The 19,427-nt window shown below is 42.7% G+C and overlaps 1 protein-coding gene across 1 annotated transcript; it reads left to right on the forward strand.

Annotated features, from left to right (window-relative positions):
- The first annotated feature begins 2,670 nt into the window (after nucleotides 1-2,670).
- LOC119560069 (homeotic protein empty spiracles) lies at nucleotides 2,671-5,451 on the forward strand. Its single transcript, XM_037873376.1, has 2 exons — nucleotides 2,671-4,112; nucleotides 4,477-5,451. Exons 1-2 carry the CDS (start codon nucleotides 2,951-2,953, stop codon nucleotides 4,824-4,826), a joined length of 1,512 nt encoding a protein of 503 aa, XP_037729304.1. The 5' UTR covers nucleotides 2,671-2,950; the 3' UTR covers nucleotides 4,827-5,451.
- The last annotated feature ends 13,976 nt before the right edge of the window (nucleotides 5,452-19,427 follow it).

Genomic DNA, 19,427 nt, shown 5'->3' on the forward strand with positions numbered 1-19,427 from the left:
CGGGGAATTGGATTGTAGACTATGTGGATTTTGGATGGAGGGAGGTTCGAACTTGGGATAGGTGAAATTGCATCACGCTGTGCCTCGGTTTCTGTGGAATTGTTTGCAGGCTGGAAATTGTTGATTTTGACACCTTTCGGGCTGCTGCATTGTGTTCCTCTTTATTTCCATCTAATAAATGCATTTGTGCCCTTTTTGTTTTCCCCCGGGGCAAAGTTGCATTTTTTATGGTTTTCGTTTCGTTTTGCGAACCCAGGCGGGGGGTCAACTGCCGAATCCTCGGTTTGGCCACTTGGCCACTTGACTGCCGCTGGTCCTGCGGCATCGGGATATCTTTATTCGCTCATTAGCAGCACGATTGTGCTGGCTGCAGGTCCTCGAAGTCCTGGAGCTCCTGCGGCGAGTTCCTCGCCTCGGTGGGCGTGTGAAATTACCAAAAATATAAGGTAAATTGGGTTTTTCGCCAAGTCAATTATGATAAGTTCGTCGAAATGTTTGGTGCACACTTACGAGGAATCTTGTAATTAAACTTGGTTAATTCGAATTCATGGTATTTTGATCACACCTGGAATTCTTCATAGTAATGTTATACCATTTTTATGTCATTCGATTTGTTAAAATAAAACAATTCACAATTTTTAATATATACACAGAGAAAACTATCTAAGAACATTGTTCTTGAATTGAGAACATTGTTCTTGAATTGAGAACATTCCTTCTTGAATTGAGAACATTTTTCTTGAATTGAGAACATTGTTCTTAAAAATCGTGTAAGTACATTTTGGTATCAATATAAGATATAAGATGGTGAGAAGAGAAAAGTTAAATTGAGTTTACTTAAAAACTTTTTGATAAGTATACACTAAGTACTGAACTAATAGCCAATTCAACTTGATTCGAGCAAAATAAAAACATTTTCATCTTAAAAATGTCGTTCTATTTTTAAGAACATTTTCAACTCAGATGAGAACGTCAGAATTTTCTCTGTGTACTTTTGTTGTAAAAAAAGCGATTATATTAACAATTACTTTTTTTAACCCAAAAAAAAACAAATGGAAAATTTCCGTAAATATTTTTCGAACTTTTCCAGTCATTTATTTACTTTACTTTCACAAAATCAAAAATAAAGCTCAAATGCCGAAAATACAAATCGAAATTAGCTACACACACGTTTTGCACATTAGACCGCAAATCAAACCGACTCAGCAAAAAATCGGTGAACTTTCGACAGCATTTCGCCTTGTAATCAAAATCCATTAGTCAACATAATTACGCTTTAATGGACTCGAAAGTTGTTTATGCCTCGCGTCGAATCGAATCGAAACGAAAGCGATGTGTAAATATGCGTGGCTTAATTAGCGGCCATAAAAAATTGATAGATTTTAATCTAACACACAAGTTGTGGCTGCGATTTCTAGCCCATAAATCTCCGACGTCTGGCGACGATTTCGAAGGCCCCATATGATAACGGAGTGTGAACTTAGCACTACCAAATATTATTTGTTTCGCCGCCAAATGTGTTTAGAAAATTTGATAGGAAAAATGCTGGCTGAGGGGACGAAGTGAGACTTTTAGCACGTCTCGACCATTGATGAACCTGCTCTGATTTAGATTTGGAATTGCGATTCGGACACTACATAAATTATGCAAACTTTGTCGTGTGCCAAAAAACAAGTAACGCTCGAAAATTAACATCTAAATCGTAGCGAAAAATAACCCGGTAGCATATGTCACAAAACTGTCCCGATCGAAATTCTGGGATGATTTATTGGAACAGCACCATTGAATTGCATCCATGGTGTGGAATTGCTAATGGAAATTGGATTGTAGATCCTAAAAAATCATAAATTAAGATTTTTTGCTTTATAAAACACCAAAACAACTGTAATTCTAAAAAAGAAATAAAAAAATATAAAACCTTTAAAAGAAAAGCATTTAAAAAAACAAATTGAAAATTTTTTTTAAATGTTAAGTTATATATTTGAGTAAATGGCTCTATTAAAGGATCTCTGACAAAGACCAACCTCTTGCTAAAAAAAACTTTCTACAAATCTTTGTAAACTATAAATATGCACAACGACAATCCCCAACTAAATCCCATGGACAAGGGAAATATTTAAAAGGATATCCCTGTAAGCCTCGAAAACCCTTCCGAAGTTCCTGCAAATTTGGCCAGAGTCCGCAAGCAGAGACATTTCGCCACACCTGGCATTAGATTTCCATTTAGCGCTCGTTCCGGCCCAGAAATGCAACCGCAAAAACAAAAAACTATGAATGGCAGTTTAAGCCAAATTACACAAAGGCCAAGAGCAACAACAACTGGTGGTTGAATGCGAACGGAAGCCATATGCAGAAAAGTCGGGGTAAGGGCAGAGCATTACGTTGGACCCGCCCCTCGGAAGAGCAGCCATTTCACTCACTCGCAGGGAGATATACCTTATCGCTGGGGTAGATAAAATCCACAAAGTAGGGATGAACAAGATGGCTATAGAACAGCGGGCATACTGCCTCCCGTTCTGGCCCGATAAACTGGTTTGGCCTGCTCGATAGAGAGAGAGGGCGACTTCTCAATTCTCGATTCCCAACCACTCTCATCGGCATTCGAGCAGCGCACACTTGGTGGTGTCGTAGCGCTCTCCGGATTTATTCAGACATCGAACGTCGTCGAGAGCACACGTCTATATTCCTCGTCTTCCGACCGAAACGAGCGCGTCGATCGCTATAGAGTAAAAGTTCCCGAACCCCAGATACATCGAGTGCGTGTGTGATTTATACAGTAGAAATATATACAGAAGCGTTTCCAATGCGTCGCTTAGAGTGAGAAATATTATAAAATACCAAGAGTTAATCAAGAGAACACAAGGACTTCCCTGAGGATTACAAAACAAAGTGTTTAAACTCCCCAGCAAACCCGACAACCGCCAACATAGCCGAACTAACCGCCGTATTTATGACTAAGATGATTCCGCCGGTTCCCACCGCCGCCGCAGCCGTCATGATGCCCACGCCCAAGCAGAAGATCGGTTTCAGCATCGAGTCCATTGTGGGCAATGATGTCAGCACTGCCGGCGGCAATTCCACACCGGAGCTGTCCGGCCCCCAAAGTCCGCCGCCCGGCGAGAGGAATGGTCCGGGCTCACCGCCGCAGACGCCGCCTGCTACCTTGACCCTCATACCCGGCTCACCTCCTCACCACCTGATGGCTCCTCCTGCCCACGGACTGCCCTATCCTCATCCACATGCCCAGCAGCAGCAGCAGCACTTGCAGCCAGCTCATCCGCATCCGCATCTCTCGCCCGCCCAGCAGCATGTGCTGCACCAGCACCTCCTCATGCAACAACAGCAACACCAGCAGCAGCAACAACATCCCGGCACTCCCAAGAGCCACCAGGACATCCAGGAGCTGCTCCAGCGACTGCACCACAATGCCGCCATGGCCAGCGGATTGAGTCCGCTGCAGACGCGCCTCTCCCCGGACTCGGAGCAGCCCCAACATCCCGTCTCCCTGAAGAGAGAGCGATCTCCTGCCCCACCTGCCCACGAGCAGGCGGAGAATCCCGCCCAGCGCATCCAGCCACCTCATACGCCACCCAAATCCGTGAGCCCGCAGTCCTCGCAGCCCTCTTCGTCGCCCACGCTGCTCATCAGTAGTCCGCATGCCACGCCTCCTCAGCAGCAGCAGCAACAGCCCCCTAACTACCCAAAGCCCGCCATGATGCATCCCGGAGCGGGAGCAGGACCTATTATGATGCCGGGCATGCCACCGGCAGGACTTGTACGACCCTTTCCCATGGGTCCCGGAGGTCCCCCGATGCCGCAGGGACAACCCGGAATGCCGGACATCAAGGCGCTGCCCCCTTATATCAATGCCCCGCCGGAACTGCCGCCCCAGCACAATCCTCACCTCATCGCCGCCGCCCAGTTCCAGATGGCCGCCGCTTTGCAGGCGGGACATGTCCTGGGTCCCGCTGCCGCCGCCGCTGCTGCCGCAGGTCTGCCGCCACACGCCGCCCAGTTTATGCCCAATCCGGGCATGGCCAGGGATAGCTATCAGCTGTACCCCTGGCTGCTCAGCCGCCACGGAAGGATCTTCCCCCACCGATTCCCAGGAAGTAAGTATCTTTAGAATGAGGATATTCCTTAGTAACATCTATAAGAAAGAAAGTTTTTGAGATCTAAATAGGTTATCAACCTACTTATGCGAATTTTGTAACCTACTTATGACTATGAGGATAGGATATCTTAGCATGTTAAAACAGTTTTTAAGTTGTTTACATTTTTGTATTACTGCATCATAAATGATATATCACATTTGGTGATAGGCTTTACTCTGAAGAAAGGATCCCCTGCTTAAAAAACTATAATTTGCTTGTTTCTTTTGTTAATGGAATAAGCAATCCATTATATAGTCAGTATAACTGCCATATTATAAACCGATGAATAACCAAAACCCTTTCTTCTCTGCTCTTCTTCAAGGTTTCCTGGTGCCCCCGTTCCGCAAACCCAAGCGCATCCGCACCGCCTTCTCGCCATCGCAGCTTCTTAAGCTGGAGCACGCCTTCGAGAGCAACCAGTACGTGGTGGGGGCGGAACGCAAGGCCCTGGCCCAGACCCTCAATCTCTCCGAGACGCAAGTGAAGGTGTGGTTCCAGAACCGCCGCACCAAGCACAAGCGGATGCAGCAGGAGGACGAGAAGGGCGGCGGCGAGGGATCGCAGCGGAATATGCACAACGGCAGCGGCGACGAGGACGACGACGAACTGATCGACATGGAGATGGACGAATGTCCCAGCGACGAGGAGCACGACCTGGACGCCAGTCACTAGAGATAGAATCCGGGAGATAATCCTCCTGCGGCGGTCCGTGAGTTCCTTATCCTGGCAGATAGAGTCCAGCAGTACCAGTTTTCGAGGGTTCCCAGTCGAACTCCAGCGGAAGTAACATAGTTTGTTTTGTTGTGATATATTCTTAGAGCGTTCTTAAGGCGTTAGGCTAACTGTACTGTACATAGGAAAGTATTAGGAACCCCTCTCCACATACATCATCACCCTCTCTCAAGATCCGTGCCAAATCCTTGCGAAGAACCGAGGTTGAGTAGAGCTCAAAGAAAGCAAGTTGTTTCCTCTCTTTCCGAAATATCTGAAAAAAAAGAAAGTCTTAAAAAATAACCCTAGGCTAGACACCAACTATAACTGTACAAATTTAATGGTTTAAGCGTGTAAATATTCATGACAAGCATTACTTTTAATTAGTGAATTCCTCCTGAGCAAATCGTACTATCTAATGTATAATTCTTGTGTATTGTATGACGATCTAGCATTTATTTATGTTTAGTCTTAAGCACGAACCTCTAGAGTCGCTCAACTGCAGCTGGATATTACTTAAAGCCCATTAATATAAAGCCCTAGTTGCTAGTAACTACTTCCTAAGCCAATACAACACTGTAAGAAATACACAAAAATATTATCATATAAAATATAAAATATTCATTATGAAAAGAAATCTAAAAAAATGTGAGTTGGATTTATTATGGGAACTGGGCTGGGATTCTACTTTCAGAAAATACTAAAGTAACAAAAATAAATAAATGCCTTTAAAAAAAAATGTTAAAGATAAAATTAATATTTTATTATATTTATTGATAAAATCTTTCTTTCTTTGAACAAAAAGAAAATCGTACAATCATTGGAATGCTATGCATGTCAGGTTGTACATTTTTAATTTAAGTTTTTTAGCCCAACTTTCCTTTAACAAAACTTTTTTTCGTGTTTTTATTTCAGCATCTCCACCCCCTTTTAATTGAGTTCGTCCCACTGTGTGACAGAGTTGAAAATTATGCGCCGTCAATTAATTAGCGTGTGACATTTAACATTGTTGTTGCTGTTTCTGTCCACTCGAATGGTGACAGGTGCGGCGGAGAAGGGGTTCGAGGGGGGCCGGGAAAAATCAGAGAGGGATAGCTGAAGGAGTCGGCTATAAAATGCATTTAGCGATCGTTATTTCTTATAGATTTCATAAGCATTTTAATTGCACAATTTAAAATGCAAATCGAGTTTTATTGTAGAATTTAATTGAGCGCAGTTCGTGCGAGATCAAAGGGGCGGGGGTGGTGGTTTTAAGGGGGGTTTGGTGGGTTGATAGTAGGAGGGGCTGGGGCAACAAGGAGCTGCATATGAAAACTGGTTAATGAGCCACTCGAGGTGTGCTAATGATTTAAAAGCCCAATTTATGATCATTGGACCACAAATTTATGCGACAATTGCGGATAGAGGCTTATCGTTATCGGCAGATCGGCAATCAGCCATCAGCTATCAGCTATCGGCTATCGAATGGGGCCTAATGAATATGCAGTGGCTAATTGCAATGGGCAAACTGCAAACTCGATTGGCCTGGCTGATATGGCTAATTAGCGGACATAACGAGTCTAATTACTAGCTGTTAACAGCACTAAATTGTGGCACTCTGTCAAAGGTCCCTCTAAATAAAATCAGGGGTATATTGCAATAGCAAAGCTTACAATTGCAAAACTAATAAATCAGAGTGGGCAAATTATATGTTCCATCGGCGATTGGAATCGCTGGCTTAGCCATATAAACCCCCAGCTAATGGCGAGTCTTGTTTGCTTAGCGGGCACGCACATTTGATGGAAACTTCGAGATTCCAGAATTTAGATTCCAGTTCGGAGATACATTTGCCCATCGAGAGGCAACTGTAATTAATAATGGGGCTGGGGCACGCCCCTTGCATATTGGATTCGGGGGCTTCGGCTTATCGCCCGGCCTGCTTTTCAATATCACTCTTCAAATGTTTCTGTAGAACGAAAACAAGAAAAAAACACTGACGAAGGGTCTGAAAACGAAATCGGAATGAAATCCCTTGCTGATAATTCTCGGAAATTAAAACACAATTTGGTAAGTTGTTGCTGTTGATGATGTTATACATATATCAGACATACATATGTTTGTACAACTTGTTTTGCCTCGTGGCTGACTGACTGAGTTTTTTCTTTATTTTCGAATGCCTCAAAAGGTTTGTTATGCGGCGCGCCCCAAAAAAAGAGATATAGAAATAATAATAACGCCGCATTCACTTTATGGCCAGCACCACGCACAACTTGCTGCCCGTTGTTATTGTTATATATCCCATAAAGTTTATTAAGTAATCCAATTTGGTTAAATTAGCTGTGTCTCGTCTCGCAGTTATTTCGGCCTTTAATTGAGTTTGGGTTTCTCTGGGCAGCCCCCCTCCATTGCTCATTATTGTCGGCTGAATTTCACCGATCGCTGATCGATCGCCGGCATAATGCAAATTGTCAAGTCAAGTTGTAGGCCCCCAGCCCCTTAATGGCCATCCTCTAGAGATCGGAGATCGCAGGGTTCAAGATCGGGACGTGCCATATCTCGGTGTTCTGTTTAATGTGTGTTTCCTGGAAGATTAATACGGCGAAATTAAGGAAAATAAATAAATGTCAGCGCTGTACAAGATCGTTATCGCATTTAACAATAATTACCCTGATATGGGATATGCTAACTAATCTGTTAAGCCCGCTCATTCCGGCCCAGGATCGTTCGGCGATGCGCTGCTGGCCCGTTGGCCAACTCCATCGCCATTCGGGCCAACAGGTTTCTGGGCCCGAAACGACTGTTTAGTGCTTTCCGTTGTCGTTCGAGACGTCAGACCTCATCGAAGGTGTCGCCGGCCGCTTGTTGTGTTAAATTAAGTAATTAATTTTAAAGTCCATGTTCCCTCCGCTTGCCTAACGAAAGACTTAGGCGACGAACTTCTTGGCCACCGCCACGCTTGTTAACCCCACTTCCGTCATCGTCGTTTTGGATCTTAAGAAAAGATTCCGATCAGCCAACTTCAATTGCTTGTAATTTACCAGCGTTTGTTCTCATTCCCCAAGCACTTCCTGCGGTCCAACTAGATTGGCATCACTTTTCCAGGCCCTCGACATTTGTTTGTCGTAATAATAATTCGTAAGCGTTTTAATTGAATGATCCGACGGTGGGCGTTTCCAGCTCTTTAACCCATACAGCCCATATATGCACTCCAGATCCGCTGTGTCATTGCCAACTGCTCGACTTGTCCCAGGGCAAGCAGAGTAAACATTTGACTCGACTTTAGGCCCTCAAGTGCTTAATTAAGGGCCGCAACAACGACTCGTTTTGGCTTTTATTTACTTAACAATTTGGCTGCGGCCAGGGTCCAATATTTTGATGTTTTCTAATTGCCTCAATTATGCTAGGCTCTCCGGGTGTTTGGACTGTTGGACTGCTAGATCGCCGGCCTCATCACGAATCTCTGGCGCCAGACGCCGTCTCTTTCATATGCAAAGTGCTGCGGCGATCAAATGTCGAATGCTTTAATTTGGTATATCAAAGAGAGACATTATGCTGCTGTCCGTACCCCTCCCCCGGCTCGTAAAAGCGTCAAATTTCTCAATTCTCAATTCTCGGCTGCCCATTACCAATTCCCGATTTCGTGGCCAACTCCGCGGGGCGTCCTAATTGTTGATATGCATCTCGGTTTCTCCGTCAGTTATTGGGTCTGTCGAGAGTCTCTTAATATTATTTGGTGAGTTTTATGTTTTATTTCGAATTAGCCACATAAATATGCACTCTTTATGACAACCTGGTGTTTGTTGTTACTGTTTTATGCTCGCTGAGCTGAAGCGCCCACGCTGCGTATGGTTGTTGGCATTTCACTGGTCAAGCACTGTGGTTCAAGGCAATCGAAAAGGGCGTACCAACCTCTAAAACCCAAACAAAGATTTTAGATTAGTTAATTTTCTTTAAAAATAAATCGAATGAAACCTTTTCTAAAATCTCTTAGTATCACAATGGCATCTTAACTGATGATTAAAAGTAAAATCTTTATAAATTAATTTTAAATTGGCTCTTAAATACTTGCAACATTTTATTATTACCACATACAATTAAACTTCTATATATTTGTAAAATATATGTTATTTCTTCTATTAATTTTAGGTTGTCCATATTTTCGAAAGCCTGACCCACTGTGCAACCATTGGCTCTTGGAATAAATGCCATTCCATACTGCCCGCAGTGCAATGCATTATTCAAACGCTGGAGAAAATCCCGCCTTGGACATTTAGCTGGTTAAACAATCAATTAGTGACGACCGCAACTGAATCGCTGATGCCGTTATTGAAATATACTCGGGGCGAGGCTATCAGAGGGCCTATGTATGCATATATGTAGGACCCATTGCCCTGCTCCTCCCCAAAATATAACCCCGCCCTGACAGGCCGACAAATGCTCGGATTGCGTGCCAGCCTCGAGTTGGTCAAGGTAATTATGGGTTTGCCATTTGGGGCCTGCATATGGGTTCTACTTCTACACTTTGTGGCTCAATGTAAGGTGCTCATATGCAGTATAGTGTACTATAGTTCATCGAAGTGCTCGGTGGTCCGGGCCGATGAGGCGTCATCTAATATATTGCAATTACAAGCGGCAATTAGTCAATTTGCCAGACTCGAACACGAAACGCTTTTCGTATAATTAAAAGCCAATTAGAATATTTATTATGAAAATTGCTCAACAAATGTGCATAATTGAAGCGATGTGAATTCGTTTAAATTACAGGCCGCTCGACCGATTTCCATCTAGTTGGCAGCCATGAGAACCTCCCAATGCGGAATCTACTCCACTGTCCAGTTGGTGGTTTTCTATAATTGAATCGGGTACTTCCTGCGAAACAATTACGAGCACGGGAGGCTTATTACAGGTTTAGTTTGGATGATGAAGTACACTAATCTAATTAGCCGTTTTTTTTAGGTAAACAAAAACATTAACACGCCTTAAATATAATTGTTGGTAGGGGTATTGCCTAACGTTACATAATATATGAGCAGTCCCCAACATTTCCTGTTTTCTGCAGCTAATATCCCACCTGTGCTAAAGAGACTTTTATTTGTAAACAGGTGATTCGTCACACAGTTTGCTACTGGCAGTGAATATCCACACCCACACTCTGCGTCCCATCTATTCACACTTTAACCCCAAGCTAAAGTCGGGCCTGTCGAATGTCCAAATATTAATGAATTAGCATTTGTCACACACACGCAAACGGACGATGAAAATATTGAAAAATTATGCAGCCAAGGCAATCAAACAATTAAATATAAATTTGTGGTATTCACGCCCCAAACCGAGGAAAGAAGCAGAACGAACCCAGAGAAGAAAAAAGTTGAAATCGAACAAAACAAATGAGTGCGTCCCTGATGTTGATGACGATGTTGATGTCCGATGGCATTCCTTTCGAGCTGCTGTTGCGGCTGAAAATTCAAATTCGTTGGAAAATAATATTGTCAGCATAATGCTCGTAGATTATCGTAGATGGTGAGCACACCCAAAATGATTCCCAATACAGTTTTGACAGCGTATTTCGTAATAAAGAGGGAAATTCATTGAAATCGAAGTCAACGAAGGCAACGGCAAGTGCATTTCAATTAACATTAGGCCCTGTCGGGGTTCCCGGGTTCCATTACCATTTCTAATTAATCAGACGCAGTGGGCGAGAGAACGCTGCTTTATTTTGACATTTCCACGGATATTAGATTAACATCGTTTTAAAATCAAATTAAAACATTAGACAGGGCCCACCCCTGACCAACAGGATTGTCTGGGGTTCGATTGGGTTCCTTTTTTTCGGTTCCTAACCACTTGGTTTCCATTTATCACCGTTACGGCAACTGCTGTTTTTGTTTTGCCTGGCGTAATTTAGATAACAGGTACAGGCAACATAGGGTCCTTATTGACAAGTGGCATTTTCCGGGAAACGCTCTGGGCAACACAAAACGCAGCGGAGAAGGAAAACATCATTCGATTGCCCTGGACATTTCAACAGGGGTCGCACAACTGGTCAGCCAAGTGTTGGCCGATCCTTTTGGCCTCTCTTTTTTGTTCCTGGCCAGCCTAAAACAGTTGTCAAGAATCCCTTGTTGCGATGTCAATGAAGATAATGCCAGGCGATTTAACCTGCTGTGCGTGGGCGTTTGTATCGCTGCATCTCGACTTCTTTTAGTGTTTGCTCTTTTTAATTGGAAATTAAACAAATGCCCGGGGTCGAGACTTATTGTTTGGCCTACGGTTTTGCGTGATTTTGGCCCGGACGGGGGGCACTTGAGTAAAGCAATTGTTGTGGTCCCTGGACCGATTGTTCGGTTGATTTCTTTACGAGCAGAGAACCGTTAGCTCATAAAGATAGCCATTGTTGTGGGCTAGTGATTCGTCCTTTTTACGGTGGGAACAATGAAAATCAGCTAGGAAAATCAATCTAATTACCAAGAAATGTTTGGGATAATGATGCTGAATAGATAGCCATATTTACTTGCCAAAGTATATAATTAAAGATTTCTTGGGGAGGGAAAAAGACATAAAAATTCAATAAACTAAAAAAAACGTATACAAAATGTTAATCCAACTAACGACATATAATATATATACTTAAATCTCTTTAATTTTTAAACCCAACCTAAAGAAGCACCTGAAAATACACAACTTAAGCACAATATTCAGAGATAGTATGTCTTTTTTACACCCCCCGCTGCATAATCGGGCATTAAACATTTCATATTCGTTTGTTTCACTCAGCGAGCAGCAAGTTCGTTGCCTAAGTCTTTTGTTTTAGTTCCACTCGCATTCCCTTTTTCCGAATCGATTGTTGTAAACAGTTGCCTGCCAAAACACCGCATTTATGCCACAGCCCGGGGCTTCCGTTGAAACGTTAGTCGGACCCTGAATCTCAATAATAATAACCCCCCGCCCCGCTGAGCGGAGGTCTCGAAAGGATTGCCGGACTAAACGAAGCTTTGCAGGCAACGCACAAATCGGAAACAATGAAGAGAGAGCCTCAAATGACATACAGCATCGGTGGCTGGAATTTTTGAAGAAAATCTAATCATCTGTTGGCACGCCCACCAACCACCAGCCACCGACCACCGACCACCGATCTTCTTGGCCCAAAGGCGAGCTGGAAAACAAGCAAACGTATTAATTAAATGTGCGCAACGCCTCCCAGTTTTCAAGCTACATAGTTCCTCCCCTGCCATCCTGCCATTCCATTCCCGACTCATTGTGTCAGTTGGGATGGGTTTCCTTTGCGAGAACGGAACCCTTTAACGGCATCCCGCTGGCCCGGAGATGCAATGGTCCAAGTTCGCTGTAAAATCATGATTATTGCCATTATAGGCTTATTAAATATGAATTGTGAGGCCCCGAAATCCAGTCGTACACCTCGTTCTGACTTGTGACAAAAGGCATAAGTCAATGCGGCATGCAAATGCAAAAGGGGGCGTTTCAGCAAACCGATCCCGAGGAGTCGAGCCGAGTCGGGGATTAAGTTGCGCTGACATTCATTCAGGTCGGGACCCGGATGAAACCAGGAGGATCGATGATCTCTAACAGGATTTGACAGAAGTTAAGCCACAAGTGCCTGCAGCTAGAATCTAATCCAGCCAGAGGGGAAATCGAGGAAAGGGAGCTGGGAAAATCCCAATGACTCTCTCGGCTCAGGTAAATCGCTGGCAGCAATTTCCAAAATAAATAAACACAATTTTGAGCCAATTATGCCGGTCGGAGCTCTAGAATGACATTTGAAACGCTCGCTTGTCAGCGGTTAAATTTAAACTAAATATTTATTTTGTTTATGCACCCAAAAAACAGAGTTTCATTGGAAATTCCCTTTCCACCCGCTTTATTTGTAGGAAAATACAACCTTATCGGCCGGAAGATCGAAGGCCCGTGCTTATATGCTGGCCAGGCCAGGCTTTAATGGCCAATTTACCAACTAAATAAAAGTAAAACGTAACAAAATCTCTTGGCCCAGAGATGCGCCATTAATTCCAAATATATTGCCGAAAGTAATTTGATATTTTCACTCGCGCGCCAACTACACAAAAACTGGAATGTAATAAAATTAATTTAAATTCTTCTCCCCACAAAGCCCACGGCGAATGAGTAAGCGCCTCCATCTTGGGCCCGAGGTCCCATAAAGCGGGCCAGCGAGAGCCACAAATATCTGTCGTTTATTTAAATTTAGCTATCAAAAATGTTTACGATCCACATAACTGACTAAATCACCATAAACACCCTGTTCCGTGTTTGGAGTCGCATCGAGATTCGGCCCTCACCTCTCACCTGGAAATATTTCTGGACCCCCTCGCCATTGACTTAAGCATCTTGCCTCATGAGGCAACATGCGGCGCTTGGATAGACAAACTCTTTGGGGGCATCTGCAGCCTCGACTTCGGCCCCATCATGATCATGATTGTATCCGAGGCCGGGCCTACCTTACCCTAGGTGGTAAGTTGTGGCAACAAGTGTCTGCCTGCCACACCAGCCTCCCCCTGCCTCCCGAATTCAGACTCCTGGACCATCTTTGGCACTTTAGCGTGTTGAATGCGCTCATTTATGTGAAATATGATACCCGCCATAATATGCAAAAAAAGGAAATAAGAGAGGTGAAAAAGGAAAACATTTTAATCAATTAATTATCCAAACGAGCCGGTCAGAAGGTGTTCGTGTCCGTGTGGTGCATGTAAATAATTTTAAAAGTTGCTTATGTGAAATGTGGCACTTAAATAACGCAGCGGGTGCGATTTGGCATGGCCTCCATAAGGAGGTGGGGAACTTAACGGGGAAAGTGAGGCAAAAGGAAGAGATATGACCACAAGGGATATCATTTCCGAGAAGCATATTAAATCATCTTTCAGCCATACGAATTATTTATTATACTTAAATCATTGAACAATATTAAAAGGATTTTATTGGTACGGATTATATAAATAAATCCTGCAAGCAAATACCCATCAGAATAAATCAATATACTAAAATTATTAAAGGGATTATGGAACACTTAAAAGTATGGTCTCTAATTAATTTCAGTGTTTGATCTGTTAAGAAAGTTGATAACTAGAAAAATACCTTATGATGGGTATGCATTGCTAGTATTTCAAAAATTTTAAAGTCCTTAAATCTTAAATTGGTTTTTAGAGTGTACACTTCCTATAGAACATCTATACATTGTCGTCCCCAAGCTCTAAGCCTCTAATATTGTATTCCTTTGGGTTCGAAACTTTTGATAAATGCTATTCAATTAGGCTGCCTTGTCGAAAGAACGCTAATCGCATTTTATTGATTTTAAAACGCTTGCCAATCTCATTCCGAGCAGATTTACCCCAAATTCCTTAACCCTTTTTATGGCTGCCTTTTCTTCTCAGATCTCGCTGTCTATACCCTCTTCCACTGACGTTTTTATGTGTGCTCTTCTTAATTTATTAATGAGCCCCCTGAGCTTAAGACCCCGAAGTTTAGGTTTTCGAATTCGCTTTTTGGGATCTTTTGTCTCGGCCTGGAATGCCTAATTAAGTTTTAACAAAATCTTATAATTTTCGCCGTGCATAACTTAGCCCGATGAAGGGGCCATTTGATTGCTTTCATAAAATGTATTATTTATTTACTTTTAATTGGCTTCATTTGATGATTTTAATGATGCGCAAATATCGGCAGCAACAATTTTTATTCACGCTAATAATATTCATTGTCCGGTGGAGCCAGGTAGAAACGGGTTTCTCGAAACGGGGGGAGCTAATGATATCACACCCAAAATATCAGGGGGATACTCGCTCGTATAAGATGGAAAGTGAAACCCATTTCGACTTCTCTCACCTTCACCTGATGCACTGCGGGCAGTGGTCAGAGAAAAAAAACACGCAACAGGAGATCGTATGAGTCGAGGCACCCCCTGCCACTCCCCCTTCTAAGCGCCCCCTGCGGCGAGAGATGATGCCTCAATCGCTGGACGGTCTTTACAATCTCATCGGAAATCACTTAGATCCCCATAAATAAACCTCGCATACGTGGCATGACTCGCCTCCAAAGCCAGGGAAAATAAAAAGAGAATCTCACCCCGCCAGACAGCATTAATTACGCCTTACTTAAATTCTAATACCCTGCGACTACAAAAATTAAGTTGTTGCCTCTAACAGTGACGCGAATTATCGTGCTGGGCCGAGGAATCTCCCTAGGAATCGGAATCGGAATGGGAATCTCGGGCTGATTCCCAACCAGTTGGTCACAGTGGGGCTCCCTAGACGACCAAAAAATGCCAATTCATCGGGGAGACTGGGACGCCCAGACGCCCCCGCACTCCAAACTCCAGTCTGGTATTAACGGGCATTACAATAAATATGAAATTAATATTAATTTCAATTAATGTCAAATATTAATGTCCACAAAAGCGTCGAACATCATTTGTTGGCTGTCATTTCTTCGAGTTGTTCGTTGTTGGGTTTTTTTCTGTTTGGCTCGGTTGTTTGTTGTTTGGTTGTTGTGCTGTGGGTCCCTTTATAATGCCTGGCGATTTGATTAGCTCGATAGTGTCACAAGAGTCGGCATGATTTATGAGCTCGCTGCTCTGAACAAATGTGGTGAATCAGTCGCCGTGCTGAATGAATTTTTAATTTCTTTTTAAATCGGTTACTTTTTTTGCCCGGATCACATCAGATAAGTGGCCACTCATTAGGCTCTATAACGGTCCTGTGAAAGACGCACACATTTCGACTTTCCCACCAGCGCTTTGTCTGTTCGCAAATTAGCAACATTTTCGATATTGGCCAGCTCTTTCGAGGGGAGAAGATCGATTGCTTAATTAAGCCGCGATTTGACAATGTCAAGTGTCCGGCCACAGCAAGGGGTCGATCTCTCAAGAGCACACTGGGAAAAATAATACACTTCTATAAAGTATTTTCCCAATCAAAATAGATAATTTTCTGAAGGTATCAAATCCCCTTATAATAAATGTGCAAATATTCTGTAAAAAAACGAACACAGATATATTATATTTAGTTTGATTCAGGAACCAGAAATGTTTCAACGAATGACATGTGTAGCAAAACTCATCTCTTAAAAATGTTGTTAAATAAAATCATTTTTATGAATTTGACTGTCAAAAAATATTTCTCTGTGCAGCTACAAAGACAAGTTTACCAAAAGCCCAACCAATCCCCCGAATCCGAATTCCCTCCTCTAACATGCAAATGAGGCGTTGGCGTTATCGATCGCAACATGTGTAGAAACGTATTTTGTATTTTGTTTTTATTACTGTCGATAAGTCGTTATAAATTGGGTTAGAGGTGCGTTCCGATCACAATGTCGATGTCTTATCCATCCGTCTATCTCTTTTGCACTGCCCCACAACGGACTCGCCCTCTCTCTGTCTTGGCATACTTAATACGCTTTAAAGGTCTTAAATGATTGTCAAGAGATTTGCATAATTTGGTGGGGTTTGTTTGGTTTGTATATGGCCAAATCAAGATATATACCCGCAGAGTTCAGTTCCTATGTTGGAACATTTTAGAAACATGCGTCAACATAATTTTAACGCCAAGCAACTTAGCATAATCGATCTTATCGTCCCCTGATATATATTACGCTATGTAATTTATGTTGGCCTGTCCCTGGTTTGGGCCTTAAATCAGCCATTAGAGGAGCCCGTAACCCCGTTCTCTGTTGGTCTTAGAAGGAAGTCATAAACCAATGTGGCTCAGCGCCTGGGCCCCTCTTTTTTCAGGCCCTTTTCTCTGGCCCTGAATGGCGCTGCTCTCGTGCCTGCTTAATATGTTGGGCATGTGGCTATATTTAAACAGAATCTCGTGCGTACGTGATGTGCTGTGCTCTTAAATGAAAACGACGTGTTTATCGCGTTATTGGAGGCAGAGGTGTGGGCCACGGGGGTTACGAAACCGGTGGTTATAGATAGGAAAATATTCCAGAACCATTTTCTTAAAGTGGTTCTTATAAAAATGCTGATATCTAAAGTATAGGATTTAATAATATTTACATTATATATTAACAAATTAATACAGGAATACAATACTTAAATACTTATTGGCGGAAAAGGGCAATGTATCATAATATTTTGATTCAGGTTATATAAATATAGTTTAATATTTTAATATTCCCGAAACGTAGTGATTCCTTTATACATTTAAAAATTACCCACATAAGGAATAGGTTAAATCATTTTTATTTTTAAGGTACCAGGCAATGTTTCTTAGCCTTAAGAGCCCCCTTTTTCGCCGCCCCTGGCCATCAGCTAGCATCTTCCGATGAAAGTAGTTTTCCTTACAACCTGTAATTGCCTTAATTCACACTGTTCTTTATACCGATTTTCGTTTTTGTCTTTACAGAGAAATGTCGATTACAATCAATGCTTGCTCTCTCATTTTTGTAGGCTGTGCAGAACGATTCTTAATGAACTTGTTTTCTGTTGACATTCCCGTTCCCCGGCTCCTAACCCATTTGGATTCATTCATGGCGAGATACTTCGAGTGCAACTGCAGCATCCCCTGATTGATATAGATAAGCAGCATCCTGTTTCCTCGCGATCACTGATCACTGATCACTGTGCCTGGCATATTAATGAGGCCAGAAAAAGAAAGCAATTAGCAGGGCGGAAATACCATCCAAGCCCGTAGCCAAGTGACAATTGGAACTCGGATTGAGGCGCCCACATCTCACTCTATCATTTCTTTTTTTTCTGGTCTCAAGATCTGTCAAGCTGAAAGCGCGAATTAGTGTTGATTAAATTATGTTAATTTTGAACCATCTACACCTCTTCTTCTTGTGGGCATTGTGCTTATTGGATTGGGTTTTTGTGCGTTTTGTTATTTTTAACTCGCCAACTGTCAGATTTTATTTGTAAGACACTAAAAACGTTTTGCTCTTGCAGCCTCAAACAGACAAGAGATCACACAAGCGTGTATATGGGTAGATGTGGGGATGTACTCTATATGAGGTGGGTACATATATTACATTCGGGGTATGGGGATATATGTATATATTTAATAAAATAACTAAAAAATATAAATTGTTTTATATTAAAAATGTAATGGAATATGGAATAATCCATCAAAAAGCACCTTTTAAATGGATTCTACTATTAAAATAGATCTTAAGTAAGCCTTTTAAAGTCTTATTGGTATACCATTTATAGTACATTATTAACTACCATTCTTAACTGAGTTTTACTATTAAAAACTGGCTTGTTAGACCCGGAAGAGTATCCCACTTTCGTTCTTCCCCCCTAAAGATGGTCAGCATTTTTTATGATTTTTCGCTAGGCCCGCATCGTGTTGCAAACAGCTTGTCCTTGTCCGAACTGTCCACACAAAGCGCGACAACAGCCGCGAGACAAAGAGCAAAAAATGTTGTACGCAAGTCCATTTAAAATGCATTTACATTAACATTATGATGAGGACGGGCCTTGAGAGTGCCGGATCGGATCGGATCGGTGGGCATGGGCTTGGGCATGGGCTTGGGATCCCTCTGTGTGGCCAGAATAAAGTCCAGAGCAGAGCAGAGCAAAGCGGACCGGGGCCAAACAATTACAATTGTATCCCTTCGATTCCGATCGATCGCTGCGATAGCTTTGATGTCGTATTTGGTGTGTTTTTAGTGCAAGATTTGGCGCTTTTTTGTTCACTTTTCGCTGGCCGCTTTGTTTTTTGTTGCTGGACCTGGATTCGAGCCCGAGCCAAAGGTACGGGCGATACTTTGTAGAAATTATTGTTAACAACAGAAACGACAGCCACGGCCTCAGCCAAAGAGTTGTGCGCAGAGTGAAAATATTTACGAGCCAATCAGGCATTTAAGTATCACATTACAACGTGTTCAATGTTCGATGAGTTGTCAACTCATGTTTGTATCTGTGACCCCCTTCGGCCCTCGGGGCGTATGTGAAATGTAGTTTTGTAGCTTTTAAATGCATTTTGTTTGTCTGACTGGCCCAATAAAGCAACCAAGGTTCTTATTTAGATCGGTTTACATGGACACGGACACGCTTTTGGGCCGGGGTACTGGAGGCCTTCTCCATTGGAATTTAATAAGCGTGTTTCGCTAATTTCCCGCTTGTCGTGTTAGGCGACATTGAACTTGAAATGTCAGGCAAAAGCAGGATTCCCAGTCGCCGATTTTAATTTGTTTTTTTTTCCAGTCGTACCATCTAATTTAGCATCGTGTTGGCTGTCAATTTGTGGGCAACATTTTGTGTTAATTTCAGCGAAATCCATTTCAAAGTGAGCCGCCTGGTCAGCAAGTGTCGCCGGCCCAAATCGTCGCTCGATTTCTCGTTTATTTTGAGGCAAGTGAGCAGCCATAACTCATACGCCGCGTTGGCTGCCCACAACTGCGAATCGTTTGGCTAAAGCCAAAGCGTCGAGCGACTTTGATTGTCAGTTAGACTTGAGGTTCTGACGGGCAGGCTAACAAATGGCAAATAAATTTTGACAAAAGGCATCCCATTGGGCAGCAAAAGCTAGAACAGTGACCAAAAATCGGAGGAATATCAACAAAAAATAACAAAACATTATAATAAAGGTCTTGATTTTAAAAGCTTTAATC

This window comes from Drosophila subpulchrella, unplaced genomic scaffold (genome assembly GCF_014743375.2).
Source record: "Drosophila subpulchrella strain 33 F10 #4 breed RU33 unplaced genomic scaffold, RU_Dsub_v1.1 Primary Assembly Seq354, whole genome shotgun sequence".
In the NCBI taxonomy this organism is placed as follows: Eukaryota; Metazoa; Arthropoda; class Insecta; order Diptera; family Drosophilidae; genus Drosophila; species Drosophila subpulchrella.

Bases quoted from the DNA above. Each gene is read 5' to 3' on its own strand.
- LOC119560069 (XM_037873376.1), top strand. From the start codon at position 2,951: ATGACTAAGATGATTCCGCCGGTTCCCACCGCCGCCGCAGCCGTCATG. The intron at 4,113-4,476 runs GTAAGTATCTTT...CTCTTCTTCAAG, and splicing joins CCCCCACCGATTCCCAGGAA to GTTTCCTGGTGCCCCCGTTC.